The sequence below is a fragment of the Phaeodactylum tricornutum genome, chromosome 13, assembly GCF_000150955.2.
Source record: "Phaeodactylum tricornutum CCAP 1055/1 chromosome 13, whole genome shotgun sequence".
In the NCBI taxonomy this organism is placed as follows: domain Eukaryota; phylum Bacillariophyta; class Bacillariophyceae; order Surirellales; family Neidiaceae; genus Phaeodactylum; species Phaeodactylum tricornutum.
Genome location: NC_011681.1, coordinates 84,046 through 105,433, shown reverse-complemented (window position 1 = coordinate 105,433; position 21,388 = coordinate 84,046). Strand labels below are relative to the sequence as shown.

At 51.5% G+C, this 21,388-nt stretch overlaps 10 protein-coding genes across 10 annotated transcripts; 5 read left to right on the top strand and 5 right to left on the bottom strand.

The window, feature by feature from the left end:
* The first annotated feature begins 99 nt into the window (after nucleotides 1–99).
* On the top strand, nucleotides 100–3,498 carry PHATRDRAFT_47258 (predicted protein). The gene has a single exon (XM_002181624.1). The coding sequence runs from the start codon at nucleotides 308–310 to the stop codon at nucleotides 3,215–3,217; it is 2,910 nt and encodes a 969-aa protein (XP_002181660.1). The 5' UTR covers nucleotides 100–307; the 3' UTR covers nucleotides 3,218–3,498.
* On the bottom strand, nucleotides 3,491–5,207 carry PHATRDRAFT_47257 (predicted protein; the record flags this gene model as incomplete). Its single annotated transcript, XM_002181446.1, has 3 exons — nucleotides 4,213–5,207; nucleotides 4,004–4,089; nucleotides 3,491–3,974 (listed from the first exon to the last, which is right to left on the bottom strand). The coding sequence occupies exons 1-3, from the start codon at nucleotides 5,170–5,172 to the stop codon at nucleotides 3,491–3,493; spliced, it is 1,530 nt and encodes a 509-aa protein (XP_002181482.1). The 5' UTR covers nucleotides 5,173–5,207.
* A 250-nt stretch (nucleotides 5,208–5,457) lies between these two features.
* Nucleotides 5,458–6,996, bottom strand: PHATRDRAFT_37419 (predicted protein; the record flags this gene model as incomplete). The annotated part of the gene is made up of 1 exon (XM_002181445.1): nucleotides 5,458–6,996. The coding sequence occupies one exon, from the start codon at nucleotides 6,994–6,996 to the stop codon at nucleotides 5,458–5,460; it is 1,539 nt and encodes a 512-aa protein (XP_002181481.1).
* Nucleotides 6,997–7,943: 947 nt separating this feature from the next.
* PHATRDRAFT_47256 (predicted protein) lies at nucleotides 7,944–10,266 on the top strand (the record flags this gene model as incomplete). The annotated part of the gene is made up of 2 exons (XM_002181623.1): nucleotides 7,944–9,181; nucleotides 9,281–10,266. Exons 1-2 carry the CDS (start codon nucleotides 8,440–8,442, stop codon nucleotides 10,264–10,266), a joined length of 1,728 nt encoding a protein of 575 aa, XP_002181659.1. The 5' UTR covers nucleotides 7,944–8,439.
* Nucleotides 10,267–10,403: 137 nt separating this feature from the next.
* Nucleotides 10,404–11,537, bottom strand: PHATRDRAFT_37417 (predicted protein; the record flags this gene model as incomplete). The annotated part of the gene is made up of 1 exon (XM_002181444.1): nucleotides 10,404–11,537. The coding sequence occupies one exon, from the start codon at nucleotides 11,535–11,537 to the stop codon at nucleotides 10,404–10,406; it is 1,134 nt and encodes a 377-aa protein (XP_002181480.1).
* A 244-nt stretch (nucleotides 11,538–11,781) lies between these two features.
* Nucleotides 11,782–13,188, top strand: PHATRDRAFT_47255 (predicted protein; the record flags this gene model as incomplete). Its single annotated transcript, XM_002181622.1, has 1 exon — nucleotides 11,782–13,188. The coding sequence occupies exon 1, from the start codon at nucleotides 11,947–11,949 to the stop codon at nucleotides 13,186–13,188; it is 1,242 nt and encodes a 413-aa protein (XP_002181658.1). The 5' UTR covers nucleotides 11,782–11,946.
* Nucleotides 13,189–13,442: 254 nt separating this feature from the next.
* On the bottom strand, nucleotides 13,443–15,073 carry PHATRDRAFT_47254 (predicted protein; the record flags this gene model as incomplete). The annotated part of the gene is made up of 3 exons (XM_002181443.1): nucleotides 14,399–15,073; nucleotides 13,504–14,322; nucleotides 13,443–13,453 (listed from the first exon to the last, which is right to left on the bottom strand). Exons 1-3 carry the CDS (start codon nucleotides 14,928–14,930, stop codon nucleotides 13,443–13,445), a joined length of 1,362 nt encoding a protein of 453 aa, XP_002181479.1. The 5' UTR covers nucleotides 14,931–15,073.
* A 374-nt stretch (nucleotides 15,074–15,447) lies between these two features.
* On the top strand, nucleotides 15,448–17,277 carry PHATRDRAFT_47253 (predicted protein; the record flags this gene model as incomplete). The annotated part of the gene is made up of 1 exon (XM_002181621.1): nucleotides 15,448–17,277. The coding sequence occupies exon 1, from the start codon at nucleotides 15,856–15,858 to the stop codon at nucleotides 17,275–17,277; it is 1,422 nt and encodes a 473-aa protein (XP_002181657.1). The 5' UTR covers nucleotides 15,448–15,855.
* A 1,364-nt stretch (nucleotides 17,278–18,641) lies between these two features.
* On the bottom strand, nucleotides 18,642–19,525 carry PHATRDRAFT_47252 (predicted protein). The gene has a single exon (XM_002181442.1). It carries the CDS (start codon nucleotides 19,432–19,434, stop codon nucleotides 18,679–18,681), a length of 756 nt encoding a protein of 251 aa, XP_002181478.1. The 5' UTR covers nucleotides 19,435–19,525; the 3' UTR covers nucleotides 18,642–18,678.
* A 399-nt stretch (nucleotides 19,526–19,924) lies between these two features.
* Nucleotides 19,925–21,072, top strand: PHATRDRAFT_28585 (predicted protein; the record flags this gene model as incomplete). The annotated part of the gene is made up of 2 exons (XM_002181620.1): nucleotides 19,925–20,895; nucleotides 20,947–21,072. Coding segments are annotated over exons 1-2 (978 nt in total), but the record flags the coding sequence as incomplete, so codon positions are not given.
* Between the last annotated feature and the right edge of the window lie 316 nt (nucleotides 21,073–21,388).

Here is a 21,388-nt window from a genome sequence, read left to right as displayed (position 1 = left end):
CCATGCTTTGTATGTGTTTCCAGGGTTACAGTAGAATTCAATCCTGGACCAGCGAACACATACACACATACAAATATACATATAGTCGCACAGAGACACAGTCTCCTCGGGAGAACGCTCGTCCCCGCACCCGTCACGACTCTTGGGTGGCATTCCCCTCCCTCCCCCCTCACTAGTAGGAGCACGAAATACCCAAGCGTGCCTAGAGTCGTCCGCGTTTCTCCTCGTCATCGTTGTCGCGTGGGTTGTCCACTAGTGATTTGTTCTGTTGCGTGTCGTTCGTTCCGGGCCGCACCCAAAGGACGTGATGGGGTTTGAGCTCACGCAAGTCCTATCGGACGACAAGCACTACAGTGTGTTTGTGTGCGGGTTCTGTCAGAATTTGGTCGACCTCGATGCGGTCGTGACCGCTCCGTGTTCCCACGCGTCGTGCCGGCAGTGCTGGCACGTGTGGGTGGAACAACACTGTCGGCAACACCGGCCGGCGGAATGTCTCTGTCCCACGTGCCGCGTCAACGTGACGCTGCCCGACCCAGTGACACCAGGGACGACGGCGCTCCGGATACACGGGGTCAACCTGGCTCTGCAACCACTCGCACAAACGCAGCCTTTGGCGTTTCGAACACTCCAACAAGTGCAAGTCGCGTGTTTGCACGGCAACCGTTGCGATTGGAGTGGAGACTACGGGGACGTGTCGGCACACGCGGAAGGTCACGCGGCGGAGGAAACAAGATCGGCCGACACGACGGTCGCACACACACCCGGACGGCCTTCGTTGAGGGACTCGCAGAGTCATTCCATGTCCGCCTTGTTCTGTCGCCAAAAGGTACAGGAGAGGAGGAACACAAATCCACGACCGGTGGTGGCTCGGACGCACGCGCCGGCTACGCCGCAGCGCAAGAGCCGGAGCTTGCGCGGACTGCTCGCGGGGGAACAGCTAGTAGACCCCACCGCGTGGATGGGTTCGACGGAATCCGCGACCAACGCCTCCGCGGAAGACAGTATGCGGATGGTACCAAATGGGCACAATGAGCTTCGATCACCATCGCCGGTGGACACGGATGTATCCAATACTCCCGACGATCCGGTTACTCCCGGAAAGGCATCGAGCTGTGGTGACCACGGAATGGGTGAAAGGTGGGCCACCAACGAGGCCGACCATGGTCTCCTCAATACTCCACCGCGAGAAGATGTGGCGGATCGGGTACCCGCCTCGCCTCAACCAGAATCTCCCCGCTGGACCACCAACGGAATCAACGACTCCATTTCGACGAATCCTTCGCCGGCCAAAGCACCCATTACTCCCAAACGAGACGAAGCGCCGAATCTCGTGAAACGCACCAAGTCCGAGGAGAAGACCGATTTCAAGCGGAAATTGAATCGAAGGCAATCTCACGACGAACAAAACGACGACCTGGAAGTTTCTTACAGTCAATCGACGGACTGGAATATGTCCATCAACAGCCTTGGTGCCAACGTTTCTGCTCTGACCAACGATTCTGTATCGCCAATGGAAACCGTGAACGAAATCGACGAAATCGACTTCAAGCAGCTTTTGGACTCTGCAGGGGTGGCGGACGGGGCCCTTTTTTCTCCAGAGCGGGTAAAGAAAATGATCGACAAGGCAGAGAAACTGAAGAAACAAGCCAACGCCAAATTCAACAAGGGAGATTTAGTCAATTCTCGTGAGCTGTATACGGACGGAATAAAAATCATGCGAAAGATTCCCATGGAGTCGGAACAACACAAAGAACTAGTTTCACAGATGTACTCCAATCGAGCAGTTACTTACTTTCGAGAAAAGCGTTTCGACAGTTGTGCGTTGGACTGTGACAAAGCGATCGAACTACTGCCAACCTACGAGAAGTCATGGATTCGAAAGTGGAGGGCACTAATGGCTCTAGGTGACTTTGAAGCGGCCTACAATTGTCTAGAAACAGGGTCGAGAGTTGTCCCGGACTCTCGTCGTATTCAAGCAGAACTGACCAAGACTCAAGGCGAAAAGGAATTGCTCTTCGAGGCAAAACAGGCACTCGATATTGGGGACTTTCAGAGGAGTAAAGACATTTTGAAGCCGCACGCAAGGACGTCAGACAACATAGGACTCTTGTTTCTCGCGGCCAAAGCCGATGTAGGCCTTGGCAACGTGGAGTCTGCCTTGGAAAAGATCAACAAGGCACTGAGGTTCAACCCTACTCATTCGGATGGACTGGAATTGCGAGGGCACACTCTGTTTCTTTCGGGAGATACTGAAAAAGGCGTCCACATTTTGCAAGAAACATTTAACCGAGACAAACAGAATGGCAATCTGGAGACTGAATTAAATCGATGCCAGAATACCCATGTCGCCATTACCAAAGGCCGCGCTTCTGTAAAGCGTGGCCGCTATGCCGAGGCTGCCGATTTTTTTTCCGCTGCTATTAAGGAAACTGGACTGATACCAACTCGTTGTCCATTGTTCGAGATGCTTCGAACAGAAAGAGCAGAAGCGTGGCTTTTGTCAAAAAAGTACCTCGAAGCACTCAAAGACTGCCAAGAAGTTATTTTGATTCAACGAGAAAACGCTACTGCATGGACCGTTCGTGCGGAAGTTCTAGCTGCGTTAGGGAAGCCAGAGGAAGCTAGACGGGAGTTGTTAAAAATCAAACGGACCTGGGGAGCAGAGAACCCGACGATTGAGGAAGGCTACAGACGTGTAGACTTTGAGCTTCGTGTAACGACGGCAGATAAGAACCTTACGGAGTTTATACATCAGCTTGAGATGGGTAACACCAATGTTATGTCCATCACAGCAAATATGGACTGCGAGTCAGAGAGCAAAGCTGATCCTCGAGCACCAACGTCGAGATCCGATCATCGATCGGCGCGGAGTCGTAGCAAGGTTCGAAGCCAAAGTGACGGCCATCGAAGTAGCAGTCGGGCACGAGGTGACAGTCACCAGAAAGATCGCCGAGGCGAGAGACGATTCAGCACGGGTCGATCCTCCCCTTTCCACGACCGAAAGGCAAGGGAGAGGCGAAGATCTGCTGGATCGGGCGGTAAGGACGATGAACGACATCACAATGGCCAGTCACGGGCGGCTGTGAAAATTTGCGACAGTGCAAAGGTCTCTCCAGAGGGAAAGGTCGCCAAGAGTTCAAAAGAGATACTGGAGCGCACTCAAAGGGAATTGAACGAAGAACGGAAGAACAGATCGCGATCGCAAAGTATCAAGTGAACATGACGCAGCGGCTTATCCTTTGCCCTGCCCAGACCGATCCCGAAGTATCAAGCGAAAAAAATGTAACTAACTGACTTACGCTGTCGCTTGACGCGTCTCTACCACAAGGTTTATTTCTATACCAGAAGATTCCTCCCAATCCTTTTGCCTGTTTCGTAAGCAGGAACAGCGGTTTATAAATCCCGCTTGGTTGAGCTCACTGTCGGAAAGAAGCGTGCAGCTTAGTGTCTCCGCCATGGGTTTCGGCAATTAATAGTAAGCAAGGTAGTTTCAATGTCGTGCTGGATCGTCATAGAGATTGTACACTTCGTTCCAATTCGCATTTCCGTCGCACGCCAGCTCTTTGTGATACCGTAGTGCCTCGTTAATGGATCTTACCAAATTACACAGCATAAAAGCTTCTCGCTTCGGCTTGCTGCGAATTTTGGAGCGTTCTTCGTTGTAGATGTTACGATCGCTAAGATCGGCTCGTGGGGGCCAGATCCCCCAGTCGATTTTCCGGACCACCATATCGGTGGGTGGTGGCTGCAACAGGGGCTTATCGCAGTCCATTATGTTTTTCCGCAGCCGGTACTTGCTAAAAAAGTTGCGCTCCAAAATGTACCGTTTGCAGTAGTGTAAGCCAATCGGCATGTTAGCCGTCGTTGACGGATCACAAATCTGGTCGTCTGGGATCGCGTCCACTAACGGCCAACCTTCCCGATTTCTGTAACAACGATCGACAATGGGTTGGTCCACCACAGCATCAGACAGCCTCCATCAAATGATTGTAAAGCAACTTACGCGGCTGTAGTTGTTGACACTACAATGGATTTGAGCAAAGTGTGCGGTAGCTTGAGCTGTACAGTGGCAATGATAAAGCCGTACATCTATGAAAAATAAAACACAGGGGACACACCCATCTCGAGTTAGAACACGGCTTTGTTGACTACCAGACGGATATCCTACGGTCTTTCTCTTTCTTAAGACACAAAGATCTACATTTGACATACCTCGGCAAACAGTTTCGGGTAGACGTCGAGTACTCGAGGTGCGTACTCGGTCCATGTGACGGCAATCTGATACATATCCTTGACGGTCGCCAGGTACGGAGGACCCGTGTTCCACAAGCGTGGGCCGTCTTCCAAAGCGGGACGACTGACGAAAGCCCCCTCGGGACGGTTCACTATGTACGAAAAGTTGAGCTTCATCCATTCGTTATTCAAGTAACCGTCTTGCTGAGCAATGGGAAAGCCGTGCCTCACAACCTTGGTAAGGGGTTCATTTTCCACCCAAAGGTGATTGTTGACGTCCGAAAAGTCGTGCACGATCGGCCGTAACAGTATCATATCCGGATCCATGAGAAAGACGATACCATCCTCGACCGCGGCGGAATTGGTTTGATTGGTGCGCATCCCCAACGCGTGTTCCATCCAGTGGCGCAGGCCGTAGGGCTTGTTCATGTACTTGTAGGCGTCTTTCCCTCCGGAAAGACGAAGTCGGGAATAATCGGGCGTAAAGTGCACGAAGAAATTAGGGGACATGGGTTGAATGTACCGTTCGTGGAAGGTTTTGAGACTTTGGCTTTCCTCTTCGGAACAACCGCTCGCAATGCGCGTCACGGTGCCGCGCTGTCCTACCCGCATGGCGTGATAGAAAAAGACCATGGATTCCCAGTGCTGTTGAGCGGAACAACTGGTACTGAAGACTACGTGATACGGCGGAGAATCATCGTTAATCACGGGACTCGAAACTCGCTGTTCGTACGGCAGAGCTACGGGGGATTCTTGTTGATTGGGGTGCAAAAACGCGAACTTGGACTGGGACAAGGCGTCGCCTGCGGTTTCGAACGGAATTTGCTGAATTTGCAATACCATGGTACCGACCAAAAACAACGCAATCATCATGAACGCCCACTGAAAGTTGGAGCCTTGTCGCGACGCTCCTTTTGTCGCAATCGTCGTGGCTGCCATGGTGGCATCGACCACTTGTGGGACTCTCCTTTTGCCTGGCGCAATTTGTGACGACACTCCAGAATTCCGTGTAATAAATACACATGCTCGACGACAAGATTCGCCCCTAACCCTGAAACTTCAAGGTCTGAAGAAGAGACCACAGGATATTATTTCCTCTCTCTAGCTAGCTATCTATCGAAAGGCAGCGGTTACAGTAACGAGTTTGTGCTCTAACGAACATCTCTTCTTTGTTTTGGCTAGCCAAATCTTGTGCAATACACAACTAATTTACTTGAATAAAATCTACGACGGGAGTGAGCAGAGCTTTGTCCGCTCCTTCTTGTTTTCGTCTACCCCCCATGATTCTTCTTGGTGTTGAAGGCGACAACTGGAGCCAGATATTTTGGAAGCGAACATGGCGTAGTTGCCGACTCCGTAAGTGACGCAACGAGACTGTGCCGCAACCATTAGGTCAACGAAGGATCCGTAATACGCTGTCGGTTTAGCTCCCCCTTGTCGATCAATATGTAGATTAGCTGTCCCATCGTGCCGCCCCACAATGCGACTCCTTTGCACTACCTTGCGAGCTGTGGCGTGGATCTTGTTGGAATCTAAAATGGACGAGTAATTTTTCTCAAACATGGGGTCATGCAGCTCGATCGTCACGTAGCGCACCAAGTCTTCCGAGTCAGAGTAAAAGTATATGGGTTCCATTTCATTGGCGCCCTGGTGGAGCAAGGTTTGTCCACATTGCAGGGCGTGGACCGCCGTTTCAATTGCAAATTCCCGGCCCTCACCTTCCCACAGTAAGCCTACTCGATCAGGGCCGCCCGGTACGGGTGTTTTTCCTTTGGAAAACTTTTTTATTCCCTTGGGATGACGAACCCGGCAGTGGACGGCCGAATATTGACCCGGTATTAGACGCAGATCTCGATACACTTTGTCCAGTTCTCGCTGTACACCAAAGCTGGGCTGAAAGAAAACCCCAAATATCTTGCCAAAGGACGGTGTCCAGTCGATCAAATCGGTCGTTTCCCCAGCCATTTCCAGTCGCTTCTGAAACTCCAATTCTCCCCCCAGAATGCGATGCCGCACAACCTTTTTCTCTTGAAGGCGTTTCTGATCGCCTCTCGCAACGTTATCTTGGCGAATGCCCTCGTCCAAGTAGTGTGACCAAAACTCGGGCCGAGGTCTATGCTCGTGTGACGCCTCGTCGAACAAAGTAGGAATCATCTTTTCGGTCCATAGGCACGTTGTTTCGTTGTGAAACAACCTCATGGCAGCGGGGACTCCGTCATCCACGGAGGCAGCATTTAGATCCCGTGGTAGGGTCCAATCCAGCAAATTAGGCAGCAAAAACTCTTCAAGTGGTGCCGGATGGCACCAATTCATGAGCAAGACGCGACCCGTTTGGTTGGCTAGATACAGATCCCAGGGTAGCTTGCCCAATCGATCGTGTAGGCCGCCACATATGCGGTAACACGTCCGCAGGAGTACAGGAGGAGCAGCGGGGTCGGTAAACAGTTTTGTGCCAGGAAATTTTTGGCGTTGGAGCTGATGCCAGTCAATGTAGGTGCGCACCCAATCGGGAAGGCCCTCGAGTAGATTCGACACGGAGTCACCAGCATCCATTCCCCTTTCCGTCGTCGGGTCTGTATTGGTTGCGGCTGGCTGGTGATTCGTTCGATACTCCCATTCTCTTGCCGTTACCGATAAAGATGGAATGACAGCTTGGTCATCGAAAAATGGCGATACGGCAATTGATATACCCGAGCGGTGGATATGAAATTGCGCCAAGAGCGACAACACAAAGGCGACGGCCAAAAAGGCTCGTCTGGTCATTCTTGAAAATGCATCGTGGCGGCAGGAATTTCAGTGCCTGACGGTGAGTGATTGACCGTGAATATTGGAGATTTTTCCGAACGTATGTTTTTATATCATGGACTTTGGGGTTTTTCTATGCCGTCTACCCGCACTTTCATAGGGGTCAATGACTAACTGTAAATGTGAAGTATATAACAAACACTTAGACAGCAGAGTGGTTACAAATAGGTCGTCAAATTTGGCAAACTCGTAAGGGCATCCTTTCAAATAAAGTTTTCAGCATATGGATTGACAGTGAGATATCCTTTGACGAGACCTAACATTCTGCGGATGAGAACGGCATTACAGTTTCATTTAGATGCACGCACCGTAGTTCCTTTTGCGTCGTAAGGAACTCCGGTCTTTCCGCGCTTCGCCATGAACGAGATGATAACAACGACCCCGGCTGATTCTCGGTGCGTCAACCGGGGAGGTGGCCAGATATCAAGCCAAAGACAGTCAACGGTAACTACAGTTAATGAAAGTATCGACTCTTGTCAGGAATTCCATCTGCAACCCCCTTGCAATGATGACCGGGCTCGTGTGACTGTCTGATCGAAAATACCCGGTTCTACAATCCTTCCAGTGAGTCCTCCGACAGCAATGCACCAACCACTCTTACCCAATCGTCTGTCCGTAGGCCTGCTGAAAGTACGGAGAACTAACAGTGACCGAGCGCGAAACGGTATCACTGTCAGACGCTTCGGAATCAAGAAGGATGAACGTACCCTACTAGTAGTAGCTAGCTAGTTAGCTAGAGAATAGGTAGCAACCCATCCTGGCGGCAACGCACGAAACCGCGCGAACGCCTGGCACGGGGGGAAAGCCCTGTGACTTCCGGGCCGCAGATTCGTCGCGGACGACGAAGATTCGTTGCGCACCCGTATTGCGTCTCACTCGAGCCATATAGCCTGCGGGTCCGTTTGATTCCGTGACCGTGTTGGCGAACGTCCTCGCTGTAGAGAGTAACTGCAAGTACCCCCGGTACCGGGTGTCGACCCCCGCTTTTTTCGGTTGGGCGCTCTCTCTACAGCGTTGACTGTGAATCAGCGAAGTCTTTTCGAGATTCATCGTAGGTATCTACCGGATAACTTCTACTCTCCCATCACCACGCCGAGGACCGTGTTGAAAGAAAGCAAAGTTACTATCGCACACTACCAACCGTCTGTCATTTGGGACTAGTAGCTATTCTTGGCTTGGCAAGATTTCTTCCATCGAAGCCTAGCTACCTTCTTCCTTCGCAAATCAAAAAGATTTGCTCATTTTATCACTGGGCGAATCTTCCGACCGTTAGAGATTTACCGGCATGGCTGAAAACAATCTAACATAAACTCCGCATTGCAACAATCGCAACAAACCCAGGAAGATCCGCAAGACAAAGCAGATCATTCCGAAGAAATTGTCGCCGCTACCGAAGACAACATGTCCGCGTCCGCGAATCTTTTCCCGTCCCCACCTCCCTTCAACCCCTTGGCCCGCACGTTCGCGGCCGTACCCCCCAACGTCAACGGCAGCAGCGTCACGATGCCCATAGAGACTCCGGAAACGGTAGCAACTCCCGTTACCGTGGAAGCACCACTAACGTTGCCCGATGCTGCCAATCTCAGCAACAACGGTAGCAGCGTGGTGTCGAATTTGATGCGCGTATACGAAAGCTTGACGGGGCACGGAGACGGAGAAACCGACCTTAGCAACTCCTACGGCAAAGGGCCAAGTCCTTCAGAACATACTCCCCTGCCACAAGGTCATCCCTCCAACAACACCGCCATTCATAAATCTAGCTACCCTCTACACATCGGCAGCAACACGGAATCCGCCACCTGGTCCTACGAGACTACTGATTTGCCCTACCGAGCACCGACTGGCGTGAATGGTAACGGTATACGGTTACGAGAAGGCTCCGTGTCCGAGTCCTCCGACCACGTTACCGTCGGCGGTCGTTCGCTGCGCAAACGTTCCGCTCCAGCGCCCCCCGACAGCAAGGATGGGAACGAATCTTCGTCTTCCGGTGGCGGTGGAAAGTCGTCACGTTCGTCCAAAGTGCGGCGAAAAGGCAAGGACACGGACGGACGCTGGTCCAAACGCTTCACCTGGCCCGAAGACTTACACCGGGATTTTGTATCGGCAATTTTTGATGTCGGCTTGAAACAGTCGTCACCGTCCAGTACGTGTAGTGTGCCCAAGACCTTAGAAGTCGCGAGTATGAAATTGTCTTTGAGCTTCGGCTGTATCTAACCGCGTATCCTCTCATTTCGTTCGGCAGCCATTTTGGAAACCATGCCGAAGCATGCAGACGTCACCAGCGAACGGATCAAGAGTCATTTACAAAAGTACCGTCTGCATCGAATCAAGTCCAAACAGGACTTTATGACAGCCTACGATGCGACTGTCCGTAAACTACAAAAGAATGGTACGGGCGCTCTCAAGAGTCTAGCCGATGCGGAAGTAGCGGCACACTTGATGCACGCCACCGTCCACAATCACCCAACCGATCTTGATCCTAGCCAGTTGAGCGAGTCCAACGACAACGCGTCCAGCAAATCGCAACCACACCAGACCCACCCACCAGCACACAATCGAAAAAAGGGAAGTTTACCACATGATGCATTGATGCTTCCGCAACTTACAGAAAAAGAGAAAAATTCTCCGTTGGGGACGTCCATGAGTTATCTCATGGGCCTTTTTTTCTCGTTGCGGCAACAACTGATGGCCCAACGCGAGCATGCAGCCCTGGCCGTTGCCGCCCGCAAACTCTCCAGCGAGCCCGTGGCCGACGTCTTTAGCTCGTTCGTGCACGGTCACGCGACAGGTTCAAACGACTCCGGCGCTCTACCGAGCACGGCCACCGCTGTCGGAGGTTCCTCCACCAGGAGTAATTTGGAACAAAGCACCATGATGAAACGAGAAATGGAAAGCCAGATGGCTTTTCAGAATAAAATGCGGGCATTAAAACAACAGGAGGTGAACAAATACAAAGGCGATGGATTTAGAATGGAAGAACAACACCAAGAAGGTCTCGATGGTGGCGAACTGTCCTTCGACAAGACGGAGCATCCGCATCATTTGGCCACGCACGAAAGCATTGTGTCGCAAGACTACCAGGGGGCTGGCGAAATAGACGGGGACCACACTCGCGGGCAACAGCAACATGGCCGCAATCGTGGGCTATCTATCGCGAATGCCGAAGAATTCTGGAACACCGATATGGTGGATGATGAACTATTCAAATTTCTCATGTCGGATCCGTAGAGTGAGGTTCTTTATCTTAGGCAAAGGGTGTAAAGCATATAGTACGACAGATTTTTATTCGTATTGTTCTGGTTGGTAGCTGGAGCGTTGCTTGCTTAATTGCGGAGATTCACCAAGGGCGCTTGTTGCTTATAAGCTCAATCCACGGACAGATCTCGGCCGAGGCGCTGAGCGACACTCTGGCACCACGAAATATCCTTGGGGGTAAAGACTCGAGCCCTGTTTCCACCCAACACTAGTGCGTAGGTGACGGTATCGCGACCGTCAATTGATTGTTGTTGGAGTCTCACCGGCACGAGCAAAACGGCCTGCGTGTTGGGGGGCAAGTAGGTGAATTCGGTGCGACCCGGCAAGGCTTGTAACGTCGGCAAGTAGGTTTCGTCCGTACTTTCAGTGGCACTGTTCCGGAACCGATCCAAAATAGCGGTACCGGTCGGCAACGAGGGGGACACGGAAGGCACAATGCCTGCCAGAGCGACGACTTGCCAACCAACTGAAGAAGGAGACTTTACATTGCTGTTGGAGAATGGGTGGAGAGTGGTCGCCAAGAGAACGGCAGATTGTGCCGGCGTGGCCGCCAGAAGCGCTTTCAATGTCCAACCAATTTGCGCCGCGGTGGATTGAGATTCGTCCACGCCAACGTAGACGGGCTCGGACAATTTTTGTCCACTCAGTTCTACCAGTGGTGCCAAAGCTGATTCCACGTCTAACTTGCTAATACCGTTCAGCAAAACAGCTCCTGTGGCGAAGACAGCCAGCAAATTGGCCCGGGTTTCCTCCGACTGGGCGTCGGGTGACGATGCAATAGTATCGTCTGACGACAAAGACGACAATAGCAGACGACCCACCAATAGGGCTATCAATCCCGAGAATCCCAGAATGACCGAACCCACATCCGAAGTGATCCAAGACAAAATTGAATCCAACAAATTACTGTTTGACGCCTCGCCCGGAGAGGATACCTTGCTTGTGGAAAACCGTACTTTGGCTTTCGACGTTGTTGTCGTTGACAATAATTCGTCGTCAGAATTGGAGGATCGTAACGATACTAGGCACTTGTTTGTTGATAGGATATGAGACTGTGATTTTGGAGCTTTTGGAGGACGAGTGAGTTTACCGAACTGATGAAGAGGAGGTTTTACTGTGGATCGGAGCCGATAATCCCTTGTCCTCGAACAGGAGAATGCTGCCGAGGGCATTAGTGCAAGCGTCAGAGTTGTAGACGTCTGTAGTGTGACAGCAGCGTAGATCGCTAGGCGTGTGCGTTTCATTATGTCAATTCACGGTCTATTCTGACGCAACTTGCCTTGTTTTGTACCGATCATCCCTGTTTTCCCCATTGTGGAACCTCCTTTCCAGGTGGAATGGCGGACAGACTATAGAAGTTTTAGCTTATGCTTTCCCAGCGTTTTCGAGATGACGAGAGGCCAGTATCTGCACCATTGCCTCTAAGAAAAGGAAGCCAGCGAATTTGCATTGGATCCACAGTCAAGGTATAGTAAAGGCTCGCTGCTGGCAAGGAGCCTATTGCCCAACTGCTACGCAATTTTGGTACCGAGGTTTTTCCGAGTCATTGCCCTTATTTGGAAGAAGCTCTCTAACAGATTCTTGGTTGGGGAATCCTGACGTTGCTTCCTACCAGCCGATTGCCATACTTTCCTTAGGCAGAACCGAAACACTATGATACGCCACCGTGAGACTACATCCATGAAACGACAACGAAAGCAGAGTTTGCGCTACAGCAGCTTTCATAAGAAATTTTCTTTTCAAAGATTCGAGCTTCCATTCCTTGTTGGGAATATCATGTTGCTTCTTCTGGGCGTGATGGTAAACGGTTTCGTCCCGACGTCATCGACTGCTTTCTGGTCGGCTGCAACTGCAACTTCTACGGACGAGCGAACGCTCGGAGAACGACGAGCTTTGACTCGTGGGATATCCCCAACGTCCTGTTGGGCTACTACCTTTACTGCTAGCAGCAGCACTCGTTGCAGTCTATTCTTTCGATCAACGGAAGAGACTTCATCCGAAACAGAATCGTCGTTGTCGGGTACAACGAGTAACAAGAGTTACAACCCCGCTTTCAAAACCGTGCTGACGGATCTCGCCCAACCCAATGCACGGCTCCCCTACCGGTGCTCGGGTCAGGCCTTTTCCAAACTCTCCTCCAGCGAAAGCGTGACGGTTCGACTGATGCAAAAACGAGACATTGAGTTCCTGACGGATATGTGCTGTCGAGAATACGGCACGACGTGGGACGAGAAAGAAAGTGTGCAAGCGGTAGAATCCATATTAGACGTGGCATCCCTTCGGATTCTCGTACAAGTGACACTGCAAATGAAGGTGCCATCCAAGTCTCAAAAACTTCCTCCGGACCACGTCGTGCTGGTAGCAACCGTTGACAAGGTCAACAGTGATACAGTATCGCGGCCGTCTCCATCATCCACCATCGTCGGCATGATTGAAATTTCGAATCAGCCAGCTTTGCCAGAAAACAATCCGGGGCCTGTCCCCATTCCTTTGTGGATGAAAAACTTGTATTGTCAAGTGCTCCACGTAGTGCGTGGACCGTCCAAGATGCCCTACACGACGACGCAAGGATGGATTGCCAATCTATTGGTCAGCGACGAATGGCGTGGACAAGGTGTAGGCAAACTACTCGTGCGAGCGGCCGAGGGAGTGGCCCGTACCTGGGGTACCAGCTCAATTCATTTACACTGTGACGCCGATAGCGTGAGTGGTAAAGTATCGCAGAATTTATACGACGGCCAAGGCTATCGTAAACTTCAAGGCGAAACGCAGTACGAATGGATGAATGGTACCGATGGCGCCGTGGGTCCGAGTCCGTTGACTTCAAGTGTCTTTGTCATTGAAGGAGTGCCGTTATTGTATTTGAAGAAGGATTTAGAATACGAATCCGGTTAGACTACCCCAATCGTCTGTAGATGTTCTCCTTAAAAAGGGAAAGGGATCACAGCTAGTGTGATTAGGAACAGACACTCGTCCGTGACTTCCCAGCAATAATGCTAGATAACCAGGCTCCAAAAAGTAGGGGCCGAGAGTCGTTTCCGTGCTTTCCCCTTGCATAGGCTTTTCCGACGCTGACCTATCCTTTGAACAACTGAAACTCGTTCCCCATATTCTTGTTGAAGACAAGCGTTTTGTTAAGATTGGCTCCGTCACCGCACTGCTGTTGTTTAAAGTAAGCCCCGGCTTCATTAATGGCGGGAATCATGTGACAGAGTATAAAAACGTTGTTTTTGGCTTGTCGTGCATCAAAGCTTTTGTGGCTTCCGTCCGGGAATTGGGGATGGTTGAACTGGCTCAGAAAGGACACCGAATCCGTGGGGGGTTCGGCCAATAGGGGGTTGTCGCACGACAAGAAGTCTTTGGGAAAGCGATTCTTGCCAAAAAAGTAGGGACCCCATGCGTAACGCTGACAATAATGCAATAGGTTGGGCCAAGACGCGTCATCCAAATCGCGGCGACATAGCTGCTCGTCGGGAATGTCGGCAATGTAATTCCACCCTTCTCCATTTCCCATCTTTGTCTCGCTGATCATAAACGAGGCGGCCGTCTGGTGCGAAAGTTTCAAATGAGCCGCTGCCAGACAGTAGGCAAACATTTCCGCCAAAAGGTGGGGGTATTGATCGTGTACCGCCGGAGCAAATTCGGACCACTTGGACGCGATAGTGTACATATCCCTTGCCGTGGCAATATATGGTGGCCCCACTCCGTAGCCGGCCCGGGCGTCTAGATTGGACATGGTCTCGATCGGCGAAGGAAGCTCATTGGCTGGAGCGACCTTGGTAATATCAACTTTGTCTTTCCACTGCAGTCCAAAGCCGTACAACTGCCCCATAGGTGCTCCGTGAGCAACACGGGTCCGCGGTGTCGAGCTTTTTGCCATAAACATCCACCGCGAGTTGCTGAAGTCGTTGTCGCGAAAAGGTCGCAGTATCAGTTGATCCGGATCCATGAGAATGACGATGGAATCCTCATCGATTGGATTGTCAGGGAATCCTAGTGCACTTTCTAACCAGTGCTTGGTACCAAATGCTGAGAGCAAAGACAATTGTAAGCGCGTTGTCAATCGCTGGCATTCGATCTACAGCAGAGGTCCTGCTCAACTTACGTTTGTTGAAGTATTTGTAGTTTGTCCCAGGCTTCACTCTACTGAAATCCGGAGTAAAATGTATCCGAAAGCGTTCCGGTGCCATGGGTAGAATCATAGAGTCGAAGAAGCTTTGGAGGGTCGCTTGATCTTCGGGGTTACATCCCGAGACAACGCGTGTGACAATGCCGGGTTGCTTGACAACCCAAGCACGATGAAAAAAGACGAAGCTTTGCCAATCCTGATAGGCCGAACAGCCCGTAGAAAAAATCACGTGATATTTGACATCCTTATCGTCGATCGCAATGATGCTAGGGGAGGATCGTTGTGTCGTGGAAGCCAGGGCCTTGGATCGTTCTGCTGCGTGCTGCGCTCGGTACAAACACAGACCCGCGAGTAGAATAAGACCAGACAGAACGATAGGAAGTGCAATCACAGCAAGAATAACGTTCCTGGCAGAAATTTTCCGGCGGGCTTTGGACAAGGGGGTCGGAACGAGCCGTGGGCTTGCCGCAGCCGATTGGCTGGTCAACCCAGTCCGCCTTGAAAGCATTCGGAACGAAAAAAGAACTCTGCACGAGAGCGCACCAGGAAACAATACGTCAATCGAGAAGAGGACAAGAACCGCTTGTACTAGTAGGATTTCTGTTTTCTGGTTTGGCGCATCTCCTCACCATGGTGGTTGGTCCGTTCCCCTTCGTTCATTATGACCTGCAGATTTATCAAGAATAAATCTGGCGAGATGTCACTATCTCTTGTAAGGCTGAGGTTTTCATTCCTGTTGACTGTAAAAGTGCTCATAGTTGGTTTTACGGACGTATGACTGGCGGATTCGACGCGTTTGTGCTGGGATTCCATCGCGACAGTCGGCGGTCACGCTCGTCTATCTTGTTAGGCGAAACCCTGACCGCTCTTCTATAACTGTTTTCCACACGAGGCGAAGCTGTGAGTGCAGACGGAATTATCGAGGCTCAACCGGTATGTTGCGACGCAGGCGTTTGAAAAAAAAAACAAGGTCTCCGGTTTTGGTTTTTATCTTTATCAACGAGACCTTCTCTTTCCAGACCGACAATACTATCCCGTTCTTTTCTTCCACAGTTCTCGCCATTGATTACTCAAGTCAACTTTGAAGCTGTTGACCCGTTGGAAAACCTTTCATTGGCAACTAGAACACGGATTACATCGGTTGTGACCCACCAAATATCCACGTGGACGGTATGGGCTTTCACTTGCTTCCTCAGGGGACGGGGTCCGAAGAGAAAGCCAAATCCAGGTAATCCTTTTTGCTTCATCGTAAATACTTTCTCATTCTCAATTGTACCGTCGCTAGTCGACTGCTTTGGTCATTCACGAATCAGAGAGATATCCGGACTCTCAGGCGTTCTCACACAAATTTCGTTGCTCATTCCTTTCCGTATAGATCTCATTTACGATGGGCTGCTCTCTTTTTGGGAGAACTGCGGGACGGCAGTCCAACCATGATCAATATGCAGAGCGCTTACTTGATCGTATCCCAGGGATACTCCGAAAAGCAGGCAGGCATTCTCTTTTTCGTATTTGGAATGAGTCAATTTATCTTTCAGACGCCGGCCGGATACTTGTACGATTCCACCGAACGCAAAGTGTTGTGGTTGTCGATCGCCGCCACGGTCAGCATGTGTTTGACTCTCGCCACGGCATTCTTTGCCCAACCCATGGGGGCCAACCTGACCTTTATGATGCTCGTCAAGTTCGGTCAGGGCGCCGCAACCTCCTTTATTCCACCCGGACTCAACAGCATTACACAAGGGATTGTTGGCTCGGCGGGTATGACGACACAAGTTTCCGTCAACGAAATGATGAATCATACGGGAACGGCTATTGTCGTTCTAACTGCCAGTTTGATTGGGGTCCTGATGTATCCTAGTTTGAAACTTCTCTTTGTAGTCAGTCCAATTGCTTGTATCGGAGTCGTATACTTCTTGAGTCGCATCCGTCCGGAAGATATTGATCACGAGGCCGCTCGAGGTTTGGATCAGAAAGTGAAAATACCCACGGACGGAATCTACAGGCCACCATCAACTACGACTCCTACAGACGCTGGTGACGCGCCTTTCGGGAAAGCCGCCGTGGACGATCAGCCCAGTTTTACACTGAATTCCGATTGGCAAAGCATTGCTGCCTCAGCCTTTTCGAGTGGCAGCAATCTTAAGGCCGATAGTCCTTTGCGGGTTCTGCGAGATCCAATTCTATTGACCTTTATCCTGGTATGCTTCTTGTTCCACACCTCGAATGGTACCGTTCTACCGTTGGTCATGCAAACACTGGCGCTCGGCAGTGGGCGAGCTGGAATTCTTATGAGTGGATCGTGCATTATCGTGGCGCAGCTTTTCATGGTCATCAGCGCGAAAGTTTGCGGAGAATATTCCGGAAAGTACGGAAGAAAAACACTTTTTTTGGTCGGTCTTTTTATAGTACCTATCCGGTGTCTTATACTGGGAGTGCTGTTAGAATTTAGAGGGGCTGGCGACGCATCTAGACTGATGGAGGTTGCTATTCTATCGACGCAAATCTTGGACGGTATCGGCGCTGGCGTGTTTGGGACAATGTATATTTTGGTCACCAGTGACATTAGTGGTGGCACGGGTCGATTCAGTATGACGCTAGGGTTGACGACGGCAGCCATGTCCATTGGTGGTACAGTGTCTGGTTATTTGGGGGAGTCTCTCGCGCAAGATCTGGGTTACAAGCAAGCCTTTTTCATTCTCATGTTTATGTCGCTCGTGCCGGCAGTGCTGTACCTTGTTTTCATGCCGGAAACGTTGGCCATCTTAGCAAAGTCTTCGAGCGATCCACGCGGTATTGCCAGCATCAAGGAAGGGGAACAAGAGAAAGTAGGAAACTACAAGGAGCTTGTTTGAAAGTTGTGTATCGAAAAGTGAAATCATTTAAAAGCCACATAGTCTGTATTGCAAATATCGGTCTCGTCAAAGCTGTATTGGAAGTCCGATGGAATATGGCGAAGCGCACGGAATGAGCCAATCGTTTTGTGCCCCATCCATCTCGACCAAGTCGTCGAATTATTGACCTGCCGTAGAAGAATGACCCCTCTCGTCAGACGACCTCGATGGTAACGTTGGTCGCCAGTCAGACGACGCCACAGGCCTCCTCTCGTATGCCGACCCCTCAGTTGGCAATGTAGTTCCAATTGTACTCGCTGCAAAATGTCATCCGTACGCGTATTTCTCTGCACGCGTTCGAAGGATAGCAGAGTAAGGTCGTCGAAAGATCGGTCTGTTACACAATAGGGATTTTTCCGGAGTTGCCAGCGACCGCGAATCGCGAGTAGCGTATTGTGCTCGAATTCGTCCTCTTGAGAGCACGGTGCCGCACCGAGACTCCCGAAGGTCTGCGGCAAACGACTTGGCAATATTGCAAATGTCCCGTTGGGGTATATGGAAAGCTGGCAGTCACTGTTGAGGATGTTGGGCGGCAGACGAGGCTTGGTCTGTTGCAGTGGTTCCACGGTGCGACGGGGAGGAAAGAGCTCCGATACTATGGACGGGCTTTTGCAGCCTAGGCTTAGGCGCCAATCCCCAACTACCAAAGACTCCGAAGTCAGCGAAGCTAGGCTAGACGCCGAACAAAACGAGAACAAGACCAAGCATGTTATCACTAGGGAATTGGTGCGTTGGTCCATGGTCTGGATTTGGAACAATGAAAGAATATACTAGACGCCCACGGCTGGCAAAAACAATGCGTTGGTACGTAACGAGGGATATCCAACCAGAGTCTGAATGTGGCAATGTGTATCGACGGAGCCCTCTGATCGGATCACACAGAAATTTGGTTTGGAGTATCCGATACTTTGACGGCGATAACGATTTTGGAACCGAATGGGTGATCTTTTTGGTCGGTTGGCGTGAGTTTCAACTTTTGGAGCTATCTGCCCCGTGTGAGTAAAACTATATCCCTATACTCGATCAAGTGTTAACCAAAGCCAGGCGAATCAAGTTGTTAGAAACACACTAAGTGTAAAGCAAGTAATCATATGGGTATACGCATAATACTGTTTTTTCGAGCCACTTTCATAGAGGGCTAGGATAGTAGGCTGTTGTACAAGAAGGATGCATGCACTCTTACGAAAAAGTAGAACGAAAGGGAAAAAGCTTCCTGATCCGGTACCGGCAATGCGCTTGCGTCTGGAGTCCATACGCTTCCGCTACTACGATAAACTCAACAATCTGTGTCCTCTAACTGACCAAGGTGGTGGCCTCCCCTTCTTCATTCTCGCTATCATTGACTACGGCCATCGACCTCGTTCAAGTTTCCTCCTCAGCCGGCATGCGAAATAGATTGGAGACGGGAATCATCTCTGGGCGATAGAAGCCGCTGCCTTCGTCCCGTACAGCCGTAGCCAACGCGTCTTCGTGGTTTCCACTGCTGGAATGTGAGTGTGTGTGGTGGTGTCGGTATGGCGAGCACCAAATATGCAAACGCTTAGAAAGTTTGGTCAACGCCTGCAATGCCGGCATGGAAGTGTTGGATTGGGAAGCATGCGGTGCAAAGACCAGAGTCGCGGTACGACCCGGCGGAATGACGACCAAACGGTAGGCGAGGCGCATGGTGGTCCCGAACGCGTACCGCACGTCTTTGGTGGCGTCTCGTTGTTCCCTTTCCACCTCCAATGCTTGTCTCTGCTCGAGCTCCTTTTGCTTTTTGGTTTGACGCGGACGCTTGGAAGCTTTCTTACCGCGAGCGGTGGCGGGAATGTCGTTGTTCTCCCCCGTCACGATCGGAATCCCTCCGGGACCGAGATGGCGGGGCATCGGGGTGGACCCTTCCTTCGTTACACTGTCGGTCTCGTGGAGGAGTTCAATTTCGTCCTGAAAGACACGGGGAACGATGTTGGATTGGAGTAGGTCCAACAGTTCTTCGAATTTGGTTTTTTGTTCTACCGATGGTGCTTCCTCGTGAAACCACGACCAGTCTCTGGCGCGAATGTGCAACACGACGTCGAGCAACTGGTCCGTACCGAGACGCAACTCGAGAAAGGTTCGTCGTTTCGACAATTGCATGGCTCGACGCAAACACCGATTCGTGCGGCTACGCGTTTGTCTAACCAATGGCTACGACAAGGAGGTCCATGTCGCAAACCGTAACGACCAATGCGGGGGATGACTGGTGTGCTTTCGAAGGGATCGTTGTCCATTGTCGGTTCCATGGTCGTTGGGGAACGTAACTACCGGTAGAAGTGTATGTATGTACGTGTGTATGTGTGTATGTACACGTGTTGTATGGGGGTGCTCACCGTAAACCCTACTTCGGATAAGGGTACCGCGAGGCCTTGGGGTGCTTCCGTCGGTTACTACGGAAGATGAGTTCCGTGACCAGGAAAGATCGTTCCCGATCCTTCCGCGAACCGTGCCCCCTTTGCAACAAGGTACCGTCACACCGTCGCTCCTCCACTGGTCATTTTCACTGTCCGTGGAACGACAAATCCGTACCAGCGAACGTCAATTCGTCGTAGCTGTATGAACGGCAAGTTGGCAACGACATTGACCGACACGGACTCGTAGCCTGTGTCTATCCTCCAATCTATCTAGTTATACACCCCAATTGCGCATCCTGTTACCCGCTTTTGTTGTGGTTACTTGTTGCTACTGTTGCTGTTCTTCCCGTTCCTCATGTCTCCCTTAGAATTGCCCCCATCCGTCGACAACGTTGACTTTGCGTCGTTGCCGTGGAATTTGAATCTTCCGTCGCAGCACGTGTATCTCCACTTGACGACTACCACGGATTGGTCGGAGGAGGAAAAGTTCCTGCAAGAATTGGAAAGCAGTGTCTTTTCGTACCAGGACCGTCCGCTCCCGCTGACTCCCGCCACAACGTCGCTCAACTACGGCACCACCTTGTGGGAAGGATTGAAAGCGTACCGCGTCGACGACCTCAAGGCCGTCGTGTTCCGTCCCGACCAGAACTATGCGCGTATGTGGGCAGGGGCACACGAAATGTGTCTACCCATGCCGAGTAAGCGTTTGTTTCTCCGAGCGGTGCAGCTCGCTGTCCAGAAGAACGCGCACTTGCTGCCTCCCGTCGGTGACGGCATGAAGCTTTACGTCCGCCCCATGCTCCTGGGATCCGGACAACAGCTCGGACTCTACCCGAGTCCGCAAGTGTCCTTCCTCGTTTACGTCTCGCCGACGGGAAACCACTTTGCCTCGGCCACGGCCGGACTCAACCTGCATCTGGAAACGCGTCGGGCACGGGCCTCTCGTGGCGGCATGGGATCCACCAAGTGTGCCGGCAACTACGCCGTCGCGCTCAAACCGTTGATGGACGCCAAAAAACACGGTTTTCACGATAACGTCTTTCTCGAATTGGAAACCTTGCCGGAAAAAGATGGGCACGGGATTGAGCAGGCGGTCTTGCAAGAGTTGTCCGCAGCCAACGTCTTTGTCGTGCTCCGGACGGGGGAGATCGTCACCCCTAGTTTAGATCGGGGCACCATTCTACCCGGTGTCACACGACGGTCCGTGGTGGAGTTGATTGAAGCCTTTGCGGACGAGTTGCAGCCCTTTATGGCAAAGTCTACGGAAAATCCGGATGTCCGGGTCACGGTATCGACCCGCGATATTACCGTGGGCGAACTCGCGCACGCTACGGAATTCTTTGCGACGGGCACGGCGGCCGAAGTCGTTCCCGTCGCGCGAGTGGCAACGTCACCCGATGACCACTTCTCGTCCGTCGACGTGACCTTTCCGCATGGTGCGGATTTGCCCGGTGGACCCGTGACGGCCAAACTCTTGGATATGCTCCGCGAGGCCATGAAGGGCATGCGAGGCGCGGACGGCGGACCCTGCAATGGATGGTTGCGTGATCCCCTGGCGTCACCGGAAGACTTTTGTGCCTGAAATAGTGTGGTCCAGTTTGGCCATCGCGTTGGACTCGGTCGGAGCAAAGGACGTAATGTACGGGAAAAGAAACCGTGAGGGTTCTCCGAGTATACTGCTCCGAGTATACTGTAATATA

What these genes read in the sequence shown, in the direction of transcription:
- PHATRDRAFT_47258 (XM_002181624.1), top strand. Translation starts at nt 308, where the DNA reads ATGGGGTTTGAGCTCACGCAAGTCCTATCGGACGACAAGCACTACAGT.
- PHATRDRAFT_47252 (XM_002181442.1), bottom strand. Translation starts at nt 19,434, where the DNA reads ATGCAATTGTCGAAACGACGAACCTTTCTCGAGTTGCGTCTCGGTACG.